Source organism: Nerophis ophidion, linkage group LG08, assembly GCF_033978795.1.
Source record: "Nerophis ophidion isolate RoL-2023_Sa linkage group LG08, RoL_Noph_v1.0, whole genome shotgun sequence".
NCBI classification, from domain to species: domain Eukaryota; kingdom Metazoa; phylum Chordata; class Actinopteri; order Syngnathiformes; family Syngnathidae; genus Nerophis; species Nerophis ophidion.
In genome coordinates, this window is record NC_084618.1 from 65828802 (window position 1) to 65843055 (window position 14254).

Genomic DNA, 14254 nt, shown 5'->3' on the forward strand with positions numbered 1-14254 from the left:
CACTGTACAGTATTTAGCTTCCCGCTACTAAAAAAAAATGTAGCTTTTTTGCATGGCGCAGTGGAAGAGTGGCCGTGCGCAACCCGAGGTTCCCTGGTTCAATCCCCACCTAGTATCAACCTTGTCACATCCGTTGTGTCCTGAGCAAGACACTTCACACTTGCTCCTGATGGGTGCTGGTTAGTGCCTTGCATTACAGCTCCCTCCATCAGTGTGTGAATGGGTGAATGTGGAAGTAGTGTCAAAGCGCTTTGAGTACCTTGAAGGTAGAAAAGCGCTATACAAGTACAACCCATTTATCATTTATTTCTAATGGACTATTTGTACTATTGTAGGAGCCTAAATACTGTTTAAGTTAATTTACATTTTATGGAAGGTGCTTTATGTTTATTCAGCCAAAAGGGGACTATTTACTTTATTTGCATGATAAGAAAATCAATATATTGAATGCTTAGAGTAATTATATAAAGCCCACTTTAATTGTAATTATTACATTTGTCAAAATGATTTGATGACGTAACTTTTTTAATTGCATATATGGCAGAAGGATCTGTGTGGCAAGAGGGTTTTTGGACGCATGGCGTCATGGGTAATGGCAGTCAGGTGCGGTGGAATGGAGCCACACAGTTTTTTGACCTCACTCATACTTATTCTCATTCATTCTTTTTCTAACTCATACTGCAACAAACTCTCTTTATTTTGTCATTCCCACATTTGTGACTGTTTTATCTTTTGAATTATTAAGATGACAAGTAAACCATACAAAGGAAGAAGAACGTCTGGAGTTTTGTTTTGTTGTTGCCGTAGCAAGTGGAGTGAATGTGATAGTAGAGGAGCGTCAAGCTTAAGTCTACTTTAGGAATCTACAACTATTATAAAGAGTTAATTTTTTGGAGTTGAAAAGTGAGCAAGGCATGCCAAGGTTGCCGCTGCATAGTAAAAGCTGTTGTCAAACTTGTTTAGGAAGAGAAAAAAACTTTGACAGAGATTTTTTTTTCTAAACCAAAAATTCATTAATAAAATTAAAAGGAAAATATACAAAACAAAGCACCAATTTTTAACACACTGACCTCAGTTAGCATCAGTATTTTTCATATTCTAAAATAACAACATTTTAATTGTTACTTGTTTCAAGTTTGTTTTTTTATTTCAAATGCTAGAATGGATATTTGAACAAAACACTATTTACATAACCTTTTTTTTTTTCTAAGAACATGTACAATGAACCAAGTCGAAACTAGTCAGTGCGAATTCCCCTAAAAGCGCTCTCAAGACAAAACGTGTTTTTTTAAAATGAAGTTATCTTTTTTTTTTTATTTTTTTTTTATATTCTTCTTTAGAACACGGCTCTTGTGCTCATATCCAAGAAGGATCCCTGAGGGTGGGAGTGGCCATGCTGGTGTCTGTACAGGTGCCTGAGGGGGATGGAGAGGGACGGGTGAGGGTCCTGGCACAGGCGCAGAGGGTAGGAGGAAAATGGCGGGTAGATGGCGGTCGTGGCGGTGGAGGGCGGGAGGCAGGGGGGAAGGGGTGGCTCTCGCTGAGGGAGGAGGGAGGGGTGGTGTAGCATCATGTCAGAGCGGTAGGGGAACTCCACAGAGGAGTACGAGGGGGGAGGGTTGGCCAGCTGAGGGTGAGCTGCTGGGGGAAGCGATGGAGTGGAGGAGAAGCAAGAGGGGGGTTGGAAAGGAAGGGGAGAAGGGGTGTGAAAGGGAGCTTGAGCTTGGTGGGTCAGGTTGGAGAGGTGAAGGGCCTGGCTGGTACTCATGTTTGGGAATGACAGGTTCTGCATGTGTGGTGGGAAAGCATACGATGCACCAAAGGTGGGATTTTGAGCGGGGGCAGGTAGAGCGTTCACCTGGGTGGGATCAGAGTTCGGATAAATGAACGCCTCCGAATTTTGCTCAGTGGGAGAACTGTTGCTGTTGTTGGAGAGGCCATCGTCTTGTTGCATGAGCAGGGACATTTGGTCCTGGGATTGACATGGCAGGGGAGGGAAAGAAGTGTGCTGGGCGGCGGTGTGGCGGCTCATCATGGCTGCTGGGTGATAGGAGGGAGAGGAAGAGGAGGACAAGAGGGGCTGCGGCGAGGCGGTGTTGGACGGCGGAGGAGTGGGGAAGGTGAAGGAGGTCGGCTGCATAGAGGGCGATGTGGAGGAGGCGGTGGACATGGTTGGGGACGAGGAGGAGTCGGAGGCGAGGATGGAGGGAAAGTCCATAGATGGGACGGCAGTCGGGGGATCGTTTGAGGAAGCGGGGAAGGACTGGGGGAGAGGAGCGAAGGAAGGAGAGCTAGTCTGAGCTGACGGGAAGGAGGAGCTGAACGTGGCCTCACCCAAGGAGTCGGAACTGTGGGGGGAGAACAGACATACCAGATTATTTGCTATAATCATGCATTTTCTTTCGTTGTGTGTCCATTTATTAACAATAATCATGCATTGTCACCGTCTACTGCCCGAATGCAACTGAGATAGGCTCCTGCGACCCCAATAGGGACAAGCGGTAGTAAAATGGATGGATGGATGTCATTGTATGTCCACAATGTAGAATTGCATTAGGTTAAAATGGTAAATGGGTTATACTTGTATAGCGCTTTTCTACTTTCAAGGTACTCAAAGCGCTTTGACACTATTTTCATATTCACCCATTCACACACTGATGGAGGGAGCTGCCATGCAAGGCGCTCAACAGGATCCCATCAGGAGCAAGGGGGAAGTGTCTTGCCCAAGGACACAACGGACGTGACTAGGATGGTAGAAGGTGGGGATTGAACCAGTAACCCTCAGATTACTGGCACAGCCACTCTACCAACTTCGCCACGCCGTCCCCTAAGGTTCTACTGACATGTGTGCCAGAAGGATTCAACTACCATGTTTTGGCATCCTATACTGTGGCGCTGCACAGAGTTCCTTTGTCGAATAATATTCGATCATTAGTTACGGCATTGGCGCAGTAGCAAAGCAGACCCAAACTGTTTGTTGTCGCATTCAGTGTAAAAAAATAATTTAATGAGTTTTCTTCAGGAAACATTTGCAATATTGGAATTTTACATCGATCCATCCATCTTCTTCCGCTTATCCGAGGTTGGGTCGCGGGGGCAGCAGCCTAAGCAGGAAGCCCAGACTCTCCTTTCCCCAGCTACTTTGTCCAGCTCTTCCCGGGGAATCCCGAGGCGTTCCCAGGCTAACCGGGAGACATAGTCTTCCCAACGTGTCCTGGGTCTTCCCCGTGGCCTCCTACCGGTTGGATGTGCCCGAAACACCTCTCTAGGGAGGCGTTAGGGTGGCATCCTGACCAGATGCCCGAACCACCTCATCTGGCTCCTCTCGATGTGGAGGAGCAGCGGCTTTACTTTGAGTTCCTCCCGGATGGCAGAGCTTCTCACCCTATCTCTAAGGGAGAGCCTCGCCACCCGGCGGAGGAAACTCATTTCGGCCGCTTGTACCCGTGATATCGTCCTTTCGGTCATGACCCAAAGCTCATGACCATAGGTGAGGATGGGAACGTAGATCGACCGGTAAATTGAGAGCTTTCCCTTCCGGCTCAGCTCCTTCTTCACCACAACGGATCGATACAACGTCCGCATTACTGAAGACGCCGCACCATTCCGCCTGTCGATCTCATGATCCACTCTTCCCTCACTTGTGAACAAGACTCCGAGGTACTTGAACTCCTCCACTTGGGGCAGGGTCTCCTCCCCAACTAGGAGATGGCACTCCACCCTTGCCCGGGCGAGAACCATGGACTCAGACTTGGAGGTGCTGATTCTCATCCCAGTCGCTTCACACTCGGCTGCGAACCGATTTAGCGAGAGCTGAAGATCCCGGCCAGATGAAGCCATCAGAACCACATCATCTGCAAAAAGCAGAGACCTAATTCTGCGGCCACCAAACCGGATCCCCTCAACGCCTGGACTGCGCCTAGAAATTCTGTCCATAAAAGTTATGAACAGACACGGACACGTTTCCAGTGAGGGTTGGACGCCGCCAAGGCTGCAGTTTGTCACCGATTCTGAATTTTACATCACTACATATTAAATATAGAAGGTGTGTTTAGATTGACTTCATATTTGATGCCAAGAAGTGATTCGAATGTGGCGCAGTAAGCTTGTCAAATCTTTAAAGTGAGCTTTTTTAGTAATTTCCTCACTGACAAAATTATGTAGTTTTGATTGAGCTCTATAAAATCTGCCTGGAGACTTCTATCTCCAAATGTGGAAGAGCTTTTTGTCATTGGCCATGGCAAACAACTCTTAACAAGTAGTAGGCATGGCTACTGTGAGCCAGTCTTTAGTCACTGGCCAATAGGGCAATTTAGATCCAGCTCTGCAAATGTTCAGGTAATTGAATATGCATGTCCTGTGTTCATTAATAGTTTGAGGTTTTACGTCTTATGATGTATCTGAAATGATTTTAGTTTTTTTACGACTCTATTACTTACGAGGAAAACAGTTTTCCCGGTGGTCGTGCTGAACTGCACTGCTTGGTGTAACTGACTTGAGTTACAGTACATGTAAATAAATGTTCCCATTATTTCTGCACACTTACCTTTCAATGATAGCATTTGTGACCTCATTTCCTGTTGCATCCTGCATCCCGTCACTCATGGAGAGACCGATGTCAGGCATCTGGGAGGCCATGAAGGCCTGGCCAAGGTCCAGAGGCTGCTCTGGGACGAGGGTGCCCTGGAAGCGGGTCTCGTCTGGCGTAAACCCACAATTGGGGTCAGCAGGCAGGGGCGCCTGCAGGGAGGCCAGAGTGAGGGCTTGAAGGTCTGCTCCTGTTATGTTAGGATCGGCGGTTGGTGTGGCAGAGACAGCGGGAGTGGTGTCAGGATGAGGTAAGAGCTGAGTGGAGTCACAGGGGTCACCGTTGACTGTGGGAGACAGAGGAGCTTTAAGAGGACATTATTGGGAGCATTGTCCTCAAATTGTATCATCCATCCTCCAACTGACCTATATCCACTGTTTCCGTCAGGACAGCTAGTTTGCGCTTCTGTCTTGCATCTCTTTGTCTGTCGAGGGAAATAAACATTAGAATCCTACATGGAAGTGAATGAGCACCGTAAGTTTGCCTTTGTAGGGAATTACTTTTTGCTATTCATGCCTTCTTCCCGGAAGCCTTTGGCAAAGGGGTTGGAGCTGATCTTCAGCTCTGTGATCTACAAAAGAAGAAAGCCATTGATCAGTAAAGTCACTTATAGCAGTACTCAGAAATAAAACATTTACACCCTGCTGGGTGCCGAATGAAAAAAAAAGTATATATATATATATATATACATATATATATATATATATATATATATATATATATATATATATATATATATATATATATGTATATATATATATATATATATGTATATATATATATATATATATATATATGTATACACATATATATATATATATATATATACATATATATATATGTAGGTGTGGGAAAAAATCACAAGACTACTTCATCTCTACAGATCTGTTTCATGAGGGGTTCCCTCAATCATCAGGAGATTTTATATATATGTATATATATATATATATATATATATGTATATATATATATATATATATATATATATGTATGTATATATATATATATATATATATATATATATATATATATATATATATATATATATATATATATATATATATATATATATATGTATATATATATCAATTTTTCCATCCATTTTCTACCGCTTATTCTCTTTTGGGGTCGCGGGGGGAGCGGGCGCTTATCTCAGCTACAATCGGGCGGAAAGCGGGGTACACCCTGGACAAGTCGCCACCTCATCGCAGGGCCAACACAGATAGACAGACAACATTCACACTCACATTCACACACTAGAGCCAATTTAGTGTTGCCAATCAACCTATCCCCAGGTGCATGTCTTTTATATATTTATATATATATATATATATATATATATATATATATATATATATATATATATATATATATATATATATATATATATATATATATTTATATAGTATTATTTAATTTAATAATTAAGAAATAGTGTGTATATATATATATATATATATATATATATATATATACACACATACATACATATATAGACGTATATACATACAAATATATGTTTATTTATGTATATATATAAATGTATGTATATATATATATTTATATATATATATACATACATACATATATATATGTATATATACATACATACATATATATGTATGGGATCTGAGGCGAGGATGTCGTTGTGGCTTGTACAGCCCTTTGAGACACTTGTGATTAAGGGCTATATAAATGAACTTTGATTGATATATATATATATATATATATATATATATATATATATATACACCTTTTACTTCTATAAGTATTTTTTCTATTGTGAACATTTGACTTGCAATTCAAGATTTAAAATTTAAACCCAGTGTACTATTATTGAGATGCATAGTAGTTACTTGTTTTATTGTATTCTAAACAAAAAAATATGTATTTAATATTAGGCCCTTGATATCATGCCTTTATTTTTTATTATTCTGAATGACATTTCAGAATTGAAACTCTGGACAATTATATGTATTATTTAGCAAATACTGATGTTTTTTAGGGACACATTTGTACAAATGTATCAAATATTACCCCTTTATTATCTGATAATTCAAAATTTAAATTATGTACTATTTGGGGGGCGTTACGCTCTTACTGCCATTATTTAAAAAAAAATTTGAACGACAATTGTGTATTGAAATCCTAGACTATTATTAAGATGCCGAGCAAGTCCTTATTTTATTTTATTTCAAACAATAATTCAGAATGGAAACCCTGGACTATAATTAAGGTCCATAGTAAATACTGATTTTATTTGATTATATTCTGAAAAAGGAAGCATTTGTAACATTCTATTTATTTCTACCCCCTTTTTATCTTGCAAATGTAATTTTTTATCTTAAACAGTTTATGGAGTGCCTATAGCTACTGTACTTATTTTATTTTATCTTATGTTAATCTGAACATGACAATATTTGTAACAGTTTAGTTAATATTAACTTGATATCTAACAATTCCGAATTTAAATTCTGGACTATTATTGAGGCAAATAGCTAATACTTATTTTACATTGGTTTCATTTCATCCTCAACAACAATTCAGAATTCAAACCCTGACTATTATTAAGTTGCCTAACAATTTTCTTTTGTATAATATTTTATTCTGAACAAGGAATCATTTGTGACAATTGATTTATTATTACCCTGTTAATATTTGACAATTCAAAATTTGAATACTGAACTATTTTGTGTGGCGCTCATAGCAAATACTGTTCCTGATTTTATTTTATCTTATTTTATCCTGAACAAGAAAACATTTATAATAATTGATGTATTACTGAGGTACCCCCCCACCCCCCCCCCCCCCTCTTAATATCTGACAATTGACAATATAAATCCTGGACTATTTTTGAAATGCATATAGCAAGTACTGTACTGATTTTATTTGATTCTGAATACAAAAATATTTGTAATAGTTTATTTAACACTAACCTTTTGATATCTGACAATTAAGAATTTAACTCCTGGACTAATAATGAGTTGAATAGCAATGACTTGTATTTCATTCTGGACAGGGACACTTTTGTAACAGTTTATTTAATCCCACCCCTCTAGTACCTGACAATTCAAAATGTAAACCGTGGACTATTTTTGTTCTTATTGCTTTTATTTTTACTTTATTCCGAATGACAATTCAGAATTGAAACCCTGGACTATTTTTTGTGTGCATAGAAAATTCCGATTTTCTTTAATTTTTTTTCCTGAACAAGGAAATATTTGTAACCATTCCAACTTTCTTCTTGCACTATTTTTGGAGCACATGTAGTAAGTTCTATACTGTTTTCTTGTGTGCATCTTATTTTATTCTAAAAAAGAAAATATGTTAAACAATGTATCTATTACTACTACCTTAATATTTGAAAATGTGTCATTTTCAGCCCTGAATTACTGGGGTGTATAGTAATTTTGAAAATCAAATAAAAATGTGTTTATTTTATTCTGAACAAGGAAACATGTAGAACACAATAGCAGCTTATAAAGTATATTTTCTGCTGGATCTACTCTCTATTTTATGCTGCTGTTTTTCTTTTCTTTTTGCTGCAGCTCTTACATGTACTGCAATATTGTACATAGTAATTGGGATTTGTTATATATTATATAATACAATATACCAGTATATATTATATACTGTATTTATAATATGCAAATATTACATATATTATATTTTATATTGCGACTATGGTAATTTTTTTGTCTACTTAATTCCTGCATTATCTTTTCCATCCTTTCCAACTGAGCTACTGTGTAGTTTTTGTACGTCTAAGTCTAATCTATACGTCAGTGGTTCTCAACCTTTTTTCAGTTATGTACCCTCTGTGAACATTTTTTTAATTCAAGTACCCCCTAATTAGAGCAAAGCATTTTTGGTTGAAAAAAAGAGATAAAGAAGTAAAATACAGCACTATGTCATCAGTTTCCGATTTATTAAATTGTATAACATTGCAAAATATTGCTCATTTGTAGTGGTCTTTCTTGAACTATTTGGGGAAAAAAGCTATAAAAATAACTAAAAACTTGTCGAAAAATAAACAAGCGATTCAATTATAAATAAAGATTTCTACACATAGAAGTAATCATCAACTTAAAGTGCCCTCTTTGGGGATTGTAATAGAGATCCATCTGGATCCATGAACTTAATCCTAAACATTTCTTCACAAAAAAAGAAATCTTTAACATCAACATTTATGGAACATGTCCACAAAAAATCTAGCTGTCAACACTGAATATTGCATTGTTGCATTTCTTTTTACACTTTATGAACTTACATTCATATTTTGTTGAAATATTATTTAATACATATATTTACAAAGGATTTTTGAATTGTTGCTATTTGTAGAATATTTTTTAAAAATCTCACATACCCCTTGGCATACATTCAAGTACCCCCAGGGGTAGGCGTACCCCCATTTGAGAACCACTGCTATACGTGACAGTATACCTTGTTGTTCTGGTAGGCGGTGACTGTGATAAACTGTGTCTCGGGGAAGACGAAGGAGTGCTGCCCTCCGCCCCACCTCAGCATGTCCCTGGCTTCGATCACGTGCACTCTGGGCTGGTAGCGATGCAGCGAGTGGAGGATGATCTAGAAAATCAAGGCGAGGAAGAAAGATGTCAGGGCGCTGGGTAAGTGTTTTCACGTCACATGTCAGCTACTTACATGTCCTTGTGAGTCCAGTGTGTTGTTGGTGAGTTTGGCGTAGTGAAAGGAAATAGTGCGGCTCTGCCAGTGAGCGCCAGTCGCAGGGGAATCCGGGTGGATGAACACTCTGTCAGGTAGCCTGGCCTCGGCCCCGCCCACAGCCTGCCATCCACCTCCTTGGAAGCGGTAGCGGGAGTTGTCCACCGGGGTAATATCCAGGAGAAGGATGTAGCGCAGGGATGGATTCAGGCCGGACAGCTTCAACTTCATACCTGGAAACATACGTCTTGCAAAAGAGGGGTGGAAAGGTAGTGAGTGATAAAAGGTCAGAGGTCAGCAAGGTTTTTTGGGTTTTAGTTCTATTCTCAACTTACCTGCCCTTTTTGGTGATGATCATCTCCGTCCCCACTGAGCTGAACTGCTTCCATAGGAAAGAGTTCTCCAGCTCCATTTTCACGTCGTCTTTCTGCGCTTGTGGGGCAGGCTCGCTGTGGACAGGTGGGGGCGCCGCAAGCCTCGGCGGCAGGGCTTTGGACGCCGCTGCGTCACACGTCGCAGGGAACAGCGGCTCATGATCTTTGGGAGTAGCGCAGAAAGATTGAGAATTGATTTTAGGAATGCATTAGGATGCATTGTGGTTAGAGTGTCCGCCCTGAGATTGGTGTTCAAATCCCGACCGAGTCATACCAAAGACTATAAAAAAATGGGACCCATTGCCTCCCTGCTTGGCACTCAGCATCAAGAGTTGGAATTGGGGGTTAAATCACCATAAATGATTCCTGGGCGTGGCACCGCTGCTGCCCACTGCTCCCCTCACTTCCCAGGGGGTGATCAAGGGGATGGGTCAAATGCAGAGGACACATTTCACCACACCTACTGTGTGTGTGTGACAATCATTGGTACTTTAACTTTATTGTGGTTGTCTATGACTTATAGCATTTGAAAGGGCCCTCTCACCTCTGTAGAAGCAGTCTCCAATCCTCTGAGGTCCCAGAGCCAAACCGGGGTACATGTCCACTCCAAGCATTGGGTGTCTCGGTCTTCTTCAGCTGGAGAATCTCCCCACCGCTTTTCCTTTCTTCTAGAAGCTCTTCTTGATTCTGCTTCTCTTGCTGTTCCTCTGTCGTGTTTGGGTCCAAATGCCCTCACCACTGACGGGCTCTGTTAAATAGGTGTGTGGCTGTTGACACGTGGAGGACAAATGGCCACATTTTCACACCACCATCATACATCCATCAATCCATCCATCTTTGAAGTCATTTTGTTTCAGTAGTTCAATTCAAAAAGTCAAACTTAATACTTACCTTGTATTCTATGGATTCACTACACTCTTTTTAAGAATGTATTCCTTAATAATTACCCAGCAGGCACAGGACATTGATACAATGTTGATTATACATACATGTCCTTTAAAACTGACTTTGAAACACTGTTGCAAAATAGTTGTCTACCGTTGGATCCACGTTGTTGGTTGGGAAATGACCAAATTTCAATGATCAAATCGACGTCAGAACCCAACATTGATTAGACATTGCTAAAAAGCATGTTGTTTCAACATTCAGTTCAGTTTCAGTTCATTTCAAACATGCATATGATACAAAGTAATGCATCACACATTTCCAGTTGTTTCATTACAGCATGTCCGAAAAGGAATAGAAGGAAGCAGAGCTTTTTTAATCCTACCCCTTTTCATACCATAGCAATTTTATCCACATTCCTTGTTCTCTGTCACAGAACAGTGAACAAATAAATAATATACCACAGTAAGCAAACAAATATTAAATACATAAATAATCTTTGTCTTAATAAAAAAAAAAGAAAAAAGGGTTCAAGATCTTCATCATAATCCTTGTTCTGTGTACTTTGTGAACACTTGTAGTTTGAACAGTCTCTTAAAGTGAGTTATATTGGTGATTTGTTTGATTTCTTTGGTTAATCCATTCCATAATTTAATTCCACATACAGATATACTAAAGCATGGGTGTCAAACTCTGGCCCGTGGGCCAAATTTGGCCCGCCGTGTATTTTCATTTAGCCCCTCAGGCAATATCAAATTAACATTAGACCTGGCCCGCCGGTATTATACAGCGGCTGTAACACCGCATTCACCGCATTTACCCCCCCCCCCCCCCGATTTTCCAAGGAGACTCCCAAATTTCAGTGCCCCTCACGAAAATCATAGGGGGGACCCATTCTCCCAAATTTCTCCCGATTCCCACCTGGACAACAATATAGGGTCGTGCCTTAAAGGCACTGCCTCAAGCGTCCGCTTTTCCTACGTAGAAACAGCGTGCCGGCCTAGTCACATGATATATGTGGCTTTTACACACACACACACACGCTAATGCAATGCAAGCTTGGTCAACAGCCATACAGGTCACACTGAGGGTGGCTGTATAAACAACTTTAAGACTGTTACAAATATGCGCCACACTGTGAACCAACACTAAACGAGAATGACAGGCAAATTTCGGGAGAACATCCGCACTGTAACACAACATAAACCCAACAGAACAAATACACAAAAGCCCTTGCAGCACTACCTCTACCTAACGAGAATGACAGGCAAATTTCGGGAGAACATCCGCACTGTAACACAACATAAACCCAACAGAACAAATACACAAAACCCCTTGCAGCACTACCTCTTCCTGGACGCTGCAATATACAAATGTATTATTTGCCCGTGGGAAAAGTTTATTTTGATATTTACCTGGGAAGGCTGCAAATAGAAAAGAGGCATTCAATTTGTATTTAAATTTGATTTGATATGCCATTGCTATTTTTAAATTAGTATTATTTGAAACTCGATTTTGCATGTCACTATAAAGTTATATAAGTCTCGCTTGTTAAATATTCAATGCAAAACTTGTTTGGGTCCCTATTTAAAGGTTAATTTGTTCAACATTGTTTAAAATTTTGGCCCACTCTGTATTTGAGTTCGACACCCCTGTACTAAAGGTTTTAAGTGTTGTACGAGCATAAAAAGGTTTTAAATCAGATTTTCCTCTAAGGTTATATTTTTCTTCTTCTGTTGAGAAGAATTGCTGTATATTCTTGGGTATCAGGTTACAGTTTGCTTTGTCCATCATTTTAGCTTTTTGCAAATGCACCAAATCATTGAATTTCAATATTAAATAAAGGGTTTGTATGTTCTTTATATCCAACATGATGTATTATTCTAATTGATCTTTTTTGTAACACAGTTAGCGAATGAAGCGCACATTTGTAGTTGTTTCTCCGTATTTCTGCACAATAACTCAGATATGGTAACGTTAGGTTTGAATTGCTCGATGTCAGGACCTATTTCTCAAGTTCGCAATGTTGTCTTAATGTCTTGTGCCTGCTTGGTAATTCATTCCTTAGTATATTTTTATTTTAGCTCACAGCAAATTAAAACCTCAGATCTTATATAAATTAGAAAAATTGTAAAAAAAAGTTTAATATTGTAAACTACTGGTTCAGAATATAAGCCACAGGTGTCAAACTCAAGACCCAGGCGCTAAACCTGGCCGGTCACATCATTTAGTGTGGCCCGCGAAGGCCTTGTAATAATATGTGTTTATATGTTATTTTGTCTTTTCTTACTAAAAAATATTTATTCCTTCCGTTTTGACACCCCAAGAGGGACTAGTGGCAGGAAATGGATGGACGGCTGCAATTGCATATCTTTTTCACTTTAATATTATCTAATAATGCAACAAATATTATACTATCATACATGTCGAACCTTTTTTTTTTTGTTAAACAAAAAATACTAATAATATATATCTGCTTGACTTATGATTTCAAAGCAAGTTATTCTAGAATGTAAAAATGACACAATTTGCAGTAAAAACTGACTGCTCAGTTGCCCAAATTTTACTGTAAAAATGAAAAACTGTAGTACCGTTTTCCATTTACAGTAATATGCTGTCAAAACTACCTTATTTTTACAGTAAAATTGAGGTGACTGAGCTACCAGTTTTCCTCTGCAAAATCAAAAGATTATTTTTTTACACTTTATGTAGAAAATAAATAATCGAATGCATAGGCAATTGTATAATAATATCATTAAGTGAATCCTTATACATCAAGCGGCCCTCTGAGGACAGCCATAACTGCGATGTGGCCCTCAATGAAAACAAGTTCGGCACCCCTGCTCTAAGCATCACTAATCTGCCTCTTTATAATATGAAATAATACATCCATCAATTTTCAAAAGGTGTGTTTAATAAGCCTATTTAATATACTAATATTCCATCCATCCATCCATTTCTACCGCTTATTCCCTTTGGGGTCGCAATATTGTAACCACAATTTAAAAAAAAAAAGAAATGAAAAACCAAATGTTCCAGTGTCTATTTTAATTGTTCTACTTTATTTAAAAAAATTAAAAAAAACTTTACTGAAGGTATTGTGTAATGAGCTTATTTGTTATACTAATATTGTAAACTCTTGAAAAAAATCTTATATACAACGAGATAGCAAAAATATATGTATTCTTATTTTTATTCTATTTAATTTTAAAACAAAAAAATATTATTTAAATAAAAAATCACATAAAAATATATTTTATAAAATGTAATACAAAAAAAAGTGTTATTTAATTATTTATGAAGTATAGAGAAGAGCAACTAAAGCACAGTGTCTGATATCATTGTCAGATACTCATTATGGGACACGGTTTGGATCAAAAAAGCTCTGCTTTTTCCTACTCCCTTTGGACACTTAACATTCTTAGCACAAATGTGATTGTTGTTGTTATGGTTATGGTATTAGTTTATTTATAACATGCATAAAATTACAATATAATACATCACATATTTCCAGTTTGTCATTACAGCATGTCCGAAAATAAGTGGGTTGAAGCAGAGCTTATTTAATATTTACTCTGTTTCCATTGTGCAGGCGTATTATTTTGAATATAATCCTAATAAAATATATTGATTTATATGCAGGACTTGTTTAAATTATCCAGTGTCAACTTAAATGATATCATATTTCGTTTTAAAATATACAAAAACACTTATACAAAACAAA

At 38.5% G+C, this 14254-nt stretch overlaps 1 protein-coding gene across 1 annotated transcript; it reads right to left on the reverse strand.

Annotated features, from left to right (window-relative positions):
- Positions 1-1336: 1336 nt before the first annotated feature.
- tbx6 (T-box transcription factor 6) lies at positions 1337-10259 on the reverse strand. The gene is made up of 8 exons (XM_061909435.1): positions 10190-10259; positions 9607-9808; positions 9251-9518; positions 9032-9175; positions 5089-5159; positions 4954-5012; positions 4547-4874; positions 1337-2348 (listed from the first exon to the last, which is right to left on the reverse strand). The coding sequence occupies exons 1-8, from the start codon at positions 10257-10259 to the stop codon at positions 1337-1339; spliced, it is 2154 nt and encodes a 717-aa protein (XP_061765419.1).
- Positions 10260-14254: the final 3995 nt, after the last annotated feature.

Coding starts and splice junctions, on each gene's coding strand:
- tbx6 (XM_061909435.1), bottom strand. CDS start 10,259: ATGCTTGGAGTGGACATGTACCCCGGTTTGGCTCTGGGACCTCAGAGG. Junction 5,013..5,088: donor GAAGGCATGAATAGCAAAAA/GTAATTCCCTAC, acceptor TTCCCTCGACAG/ACAAAGAGATGCAAGACAGA. Junction 4,875..4,953: donor GACGGAAACAGTGGATATAG/GTCAGTTGGAGG, acceptor TGTCTCCCACAG/TCAACGGTGACCCCTGTGAC.